The sequence below is a fragment of the Chenopodium album genome, chromosome 8, assembly GCF_948465745.1.
Source record: "Chenopodium album chromosome 8, dcCheAlbu1.1, whole genome shotgun sequence".
In the NCBI taxonomy this organism is placed as follows: domain Eukaryota; kingdom Viridiplantae; phylum Streptophyta; class Magnoliopsida; order Caryophyllales; family Amaranthaceae; genus Chenopodium; species Chenopodium album.
The window spans coordinates 5,688,487-5,694,486 of record NC_137841.1 but is presented as its reverse complement, the minus strand read 5'-3'; the positions used below and the strand labels follow the sequence as shown (position 1 = coordinate 5,694,486).

General features: G+C 35.1%; 1 protein-coding gene across 1 annotated transcript; it reads left to right on the top strand.

Annotated features, from left to right (window-relative positions):
* The first annotated feature begins 473 nt into the window (after positions 1–473).
* On the top strand, positions 474–2,687 carry LOC145642669 (uncharacterized). The gene is made up of 7 exons (XM_081693847.1): positions 474–628; positions 713–811; positions 964–1,184; positions 1,289–1,437; positions 1,532–1,883; positions 1,985–2,079; positions 2,145–2,687. Exons 1-7 carry the CDS (start codon positions 474–476, stop codon positions 2,685–2,687), a joined length of 1,614 nt encoding a protein of 537 aa, XP_081549973.1.
* The last annotated feature ends 3,313 nt before the right edge of the window (positions 2,688–6,000 follow it).

Genomic DNA, 6,000 nt, shown 5'->3' with positions numbered 1-6,000 from the left:
GGGAAGGGGATTTGAGTACTGGTTGGGGCTTGAAACCGGGGACACAGAAGGAGTTGAATCAAATATTGCAACTGACATAGGTGCTAGTGAACCTGAAAATGGGCTTGAGATTGAAGCATACATAGGTGTTAGAGTGGTCAGAAGAAGTCCAAGGAAACATAAACAATCTGATTACCCTCCACTACCATTGCAACCTGAACCTGTTTCATCCTTATCCTCTAAAACACTAGTGTTAAGAAAGAAAGTGCCAAATACAACAACTAGGAGAAAAGGGTTGTTAGTTGCTAGTAGTTCAATGTCTATATCTAATGGTGGAACACATGACATAGTTTCACTTGAAGATTTGGATATGGACTCTGACCAAGAAGAAGATCCACCATTCATCCATTCTGGACAAGTCAATAGCTCTTCTAGTGATGCTGAAACTTTAGATGATGAAGAGGATATGCATGCAACTAAGTGATGTTGATGATATGGTGGTATGTGATAACTATGACCCTTATGAAGATGATGTTTGGGTAGATGATGATATAGAAGATGATGGGGATGGGAATTACTTTGCAAAGCTTTATAAAAATGGAGAAATGTTTGATAGAGAAGAAGATGGGAGAATAGAACTAAGACCATGGCAACTTTTTTGTGACAAACAACATTTAAGAGATGTTGTTAGAGATTATTGCATATAATGTGGGTTTTCTGTTGTTGTTGATAGGGCAAATAATTCCATATACACAGTGTACTGTTCTGCAGAAGGTTGTGAGTGGAGGCTCCATGCTTCCAAACTGACAGATGGGTTCACTTGGGCTATCAAGTCTATTAAAAATCCTGATCACACATGCTTGGGTTTGGAGATAAAAAAAACCCTATGGTAACTGCAAAGTGGGCAAGCAGAGTACTGTTAGAAGACATTAGAGCTAATAATGATATATCTGGTAAGGCTTTGAATGCTTTGTTATGGAATAGATACAATGTGCAAATGGCTACTAGTACTTTGTATCGCGTCAGAGCAAGGGCTTTAATAGAGATACATGGTGGCTTTGATGAATCTTATGCATTTTTGCCTGGTTATTGTGAGATGATTAGGAGAACTAACCCTGGTTCATATGCTACTTGTGTATGGAATCCAGCAACTCATGTTGACAGGCCATTGGCTTTTGTCACAATCTTCATTTCTTTTAAGCCTTGTTTGGATGGGCTAAGGGATGGAGTTAGGGGTTTTGTGGGAGTTGATGGAACTCACTTGAAAGGGAAATATGGGGGGGGGTTCTACTGTCTGCTATTGCATTAGATGGGAACAATGAGTTGTTTCCATTTGCATGGGGAATTGTGTCTACTGAAGATTCAGATACATGGAGCTTTTTTGTTCATCATTTGAGAAATCTACTAAGAGCAACTGGAAGAGGAGATAACTGGTGCTTTATCTCAGATAGGCAAAAGGTATATTTCTGTGCTATAAATCTATGTTAAATTGCATTTTTTTTTTTTTTTTTTTTTGCATTATCTAGACTGATATTGATTGCCAAATTAACAGGGTATTGAAGCTGCACTTGACAAGATCTGGCCAAATGTTGATAGGAGATACTGCACTAAACATTTGGCTTCCAATTGGAAGAAAGCATTTCCAGGTCCACTAATGCTCTCTCTGTTTTGGAAAGCATGTGGTGCCTATTCAGAATTTACCTTTAAGAAAGCAATGGAGCAAATGGACAAGGTTGGAAAAGGAGGAAAATTGTGGCTTGCAAAGCTTGGAGAACAATCTAGGTGGACAAAGCATAAGTTCAACACTGCAACAAAGTGTGACTCTAATAAGTCAAACTTTGTTGAGAGTTTTAATGCCACTCTTGGCATTGACAGATGTAGACCAGTCCTTACACTTTTAGAAGGTACAATTTTATTTTGGGTATTACTTGCATTACTTGTTAGACCTATCCTTACTTTCATTAATATGGCTACTTATGTTTCATAATTTACTTACTTTTGGTAGGTATTAGAAGAAATACCATGGTTAGATTGGCAACAAGAAGGCAAAAGTGTGAGGAGTGGAGCAGGACTGACATCTGTCCAAACATAGTGCAAAGGGTTCATAAGCTATGTCAAAACTCAAAAACTTGCCACTCTTACTTGTCTTTTGCCGGTGAATTTAGGTCTTTGAGGGTAAGTCATATCTTGCTGTAAGCTTGAATAAGAAAACATGTGCTTGTGGTCAATGGCAAATTTCTGGAATTCCATGCAGACATGGAATGAGGGCTATATTAGATTCAAAGCTTGACCCTCATGCATTTGTGGATGAGTGGTTTTCTGTCAAAAGGTACAAGGCAGCCTATGCAAATGGGATTAAGTCCATACCTGATGCTCAACAGTGGCCTGAGTTCAATGTGCCAAAGATAATGTCACCTGAGTTAAAAAGAGGAATTGGGAGACCTTGCAGAAACAGAAAGAGAGATGATACAGAGGAAAAGAAGGGAAAGAGAGTAAGACTGTTAGGTGCAGCAAGTGTCAAGATTATGGCTATAATGCTCAGACTTGTAAGGGAGGAGCTACTGCAAAGCAAAAATGGGGTGGAAAGAAAAAGAACACAAAAAAGGATGCATCGTCTCAGGCTACTAATGTTCAGCTTAATCCTTCTCCACCTAGAAACACCAGACAAAGTGCAAGGTTGGTTGCATCTCAACCACAACCATCTATAGTCGCTAGATCGGGAGCTATTTGTAACTTTGCATCACAACCAAGAAAAGTGCAATAACTTATTAGTTGAGTAAACATGGTGGATATTCTGTTTTTTGAGCAATATGTTTTTTGCTTGAACAAGTGGTTTATTTCAATTTGAACTTTGTTATGGATGAATGTCAACACCTGTTTTTGGGATCATTTGTATATTCTATCATCTTTGGGATTGAAAATGGCAGTTTGTTGATTATATATGAATGTCAATTCTTGTCAATTTTTGTGTTTATCTTGATTATATCAAGTGTGCTAGAGTAGAGACATTAGAGTTCAGAATAATGTGAAATTAAAATTTCATTTTTGTGCAGATTTAATGAGAGAATCCCCAATGCATAAAAAGCTTAGGTATGTTCCTTAGCTTCAATCCCACCGAATTATTTTTATTCAAATGGCATATTTTTACAGCAACTGCCTTTTCAGGTGAATAAAATTAATCTCTTGTTCCATTAACAAATGTGCTTCAATTATTAGTAACCTTAGCTCTGCTCTTCACATCAATAAAATTATACTCGTAGTCTTTTTCTTTAATCATTCGGGCATAACCAAAATCATACTGTCAAAATAGTGTTAGTGTGACCAGCATCTAGGATCATCTCTACAACATCGTTGTAAGCCTTTCACAGTTTCACCATACTCCGACTCCCAAGTCACTGTCAAACCGGGAGCAACATCATGCTCACTCCCCGAATTCAAACTTGCTGCTGATGTGCTTCAATTACACGACCTTTGTTCATCATTTCATCCTTGGCAGTATGGTCCGCGGCCAGGTCGCGGCTCGACCCCTCCTCTCGCGGCCTGCTCGCGACACCTTTTGTTGCCTGCTACTGCTCAGCCCAGGCAGCAGTGTTGTCCGCGGCCTGGTCGCGGCTCATTGCCTCCTCCCGCAGCCTGGTCGCGGACCCTGCTGTTTGGGGCTGTATTCTCACTTTTCCACCATTGCAACTAGCTTAATTCGCAACATATAAATTACAGAGAAGAAGAGGGAAACAATATTCAGAGGAAGAAGAAGATGGAAGTTAGAAAAATTGTGGAAATAGGAGTTTTATATAAGAACCCTAGTTTTGGGGGGAGGGAAATCGTTTTAATTGTGTTGGAGGGAAATTATGTAACTATGGTTAGTCCAATTAACTTAATTATGTTAGTTTTAGTAAAATAATGCTATATTAGAGAGTAATTAGATTACAAATGCTATTTAAGAGATTTTTAAAAAAAATTTGCTACCAATGAGAATGTGCAATTGTTTGTTGCTACCAATGAGAATTTCCCATAATAATTTTAGTAATATGATCATTATAGTTTCTGTAATTTTTTTTTTTTAACTTTTTTTTTTATTTGAGGAAATTCTGTAATTTAATATAATCATCCTTACAGCTTAATTGTAGTAATTGTACACGTAAGTTTTATGATGTTATCACATTGTTCTTTATTTGATGTAATTAGATATCTTGTACGGTGTGTTTGGATACAGAAATGGGAAAGAAAAGAAGGGGAGGGAGGTAAAAGGGAGGGGAGGGAAGAAGGATGAGTTTTCTTTCCAAATCTCTCCATTGTTGGAGAGATTAATTTCTTACAATTTCTTCCCTTCATTTCTCTCCCTTCCAATTCTCTTCCTTTCTCATTTGTTATCCAAATGAAGGAGAATCCATCCCTTTATTTCTCTTCCCTTCCTTTCCCTCCATTTTCTTCAATCCAAACATTGGTAGTTTTTATTTATTTATTTTATTTTATTTATTTATTTATTTTTTAAGTGACCCATTAGGACTTTAGGAGTTTTGGAACTTTTTATTAGACTTACTTTACCAATATTTACGATTATATTAAGAAAAAATGTAGTCTTGTGGATATTTGTTAAGAATCAACTTAATGAGTACGTAAATTATTAATATTCAGTTATTATAATTTATAAAGTTATTGATAATAAAAGATATTATTGAACAAAGTTTTACACCAGATATGCGCTATGTCACTTTAAGACACTTAAAAAAATCAGTGGAGTACAATTTTATGTTTGATGTGATATAAACTTATTCGATGTATCTAGTTTGTTACTCAATTTGTTTTTTAAGTGCTCCATCAGGGTTTTTGACACTATTCATTATACTTATTTTTTACCAATGTTTTTTGAATTAATTCCTCCGTATTTTATTACTTGTTCCATTTTTATTATATTTTTTTTCTTTTGAAATTCTTACATACTATTATCCTTCAACTAGCTTAGTGATCTACTCACATCTAATTTTCATATTTCTCCTCCTCACTTATAATAATTTTTGCTTTTTAATTGTTTTTTTATTCTTCAACCAATGTCATTTCCGTCATAAAATAGTATTTTCTATTGTTTATCTTAAAATTATATATCCAAAGAAATAAACCAAGCAGTAAAATATGGAGGGATTAAGATGTAAAGTGAATTACATGTGAATCTTGCTAACGAACGCGCTAGAGGCATTGGACAACCCTTTAAGACACTCCCTCCACCCCCCTAATACAAATGTTTTTTTGGTTTTTACATGGAAATTAAGAAAGTTGTGAATTCTTTAAAATCAATGATTAAAAATACATATGTGCATGTGGGGTTAGAGAGAGATAAAGGGAAAGAAAAAGGAAAATTTGCAAATTGCAGCCATTTAAAAAAAAAATTGCAAATTGCAGCCTAAAAGTTCGTATAAATTGTAAATTACAGCCCTATTTAACTTTTTCATCGGTTTACATGTCGAAAAATCTTCGGTTAAGGTTTTAGGGGTCATTTTAGTTCTAAGGGGTCCGAATTGAGCTCGAAATTATCAAAAAATTAACGTAAGTGTCTCATTTTTACAATTACCCACAAATCGATACATTTTTGTTACGCAAAACGAGACACTTACGTTATTTTTTTACTAATTTCGAGCTCAATTCGGGTTCTTACGGGCTAAAATGGCCCCTAAAACCTTAACCGAAGATTTTTTGACATGTAAACCGATAAAAAAAGTTGAATTGAGCTGCAATTTACAATTTATACGAACTTTTAGGCTGTAATTTGCAATTAATTTTTTAAATGGCTGCAATTTGCAAAATATGAACTTTAAATGGCTGCAATTTGCAAATTTTCCAAAGAAAAAGTAGTTGAGAAATAATTGAAAAGATATAGAGAGAAAGTGTTGGAAATTGATATTAAAAGTACAAAAAGTAAAGGAAAAAAATGAAAACTCATTAAAAAAAATGGGTATTAATGTCATAATATACAACCTTTAAATAGAAATTGACATTGTATTTTGGTTTATCCAAACAGAAAATGAG

Excerpts from the sequence above, each read along its gene's own strand:
- LOC145642669 (XM_081693847.1), top strand. The coding sequence starts at position 474 with ATGGTGGTATGTGATAACTATGACCCTTATGAAGATGATGTTTGGGTA. Across the intron at positions 1,438-1,531 it reads TTATCTCAGATAGGCAAAAG|GGTATTGAAGCTGCACTTGA; the intron begins GTATATTTCTGT and ends CCAAATTAACAG. Across the intron at positions 2,080-2,144 it reads GTCCAAACATAGTGCAAAGG|GTCTTTGAGGGTAAGTCATA; the intron begins GTTCATAAGCTA and ends CGGTGAATTTAG.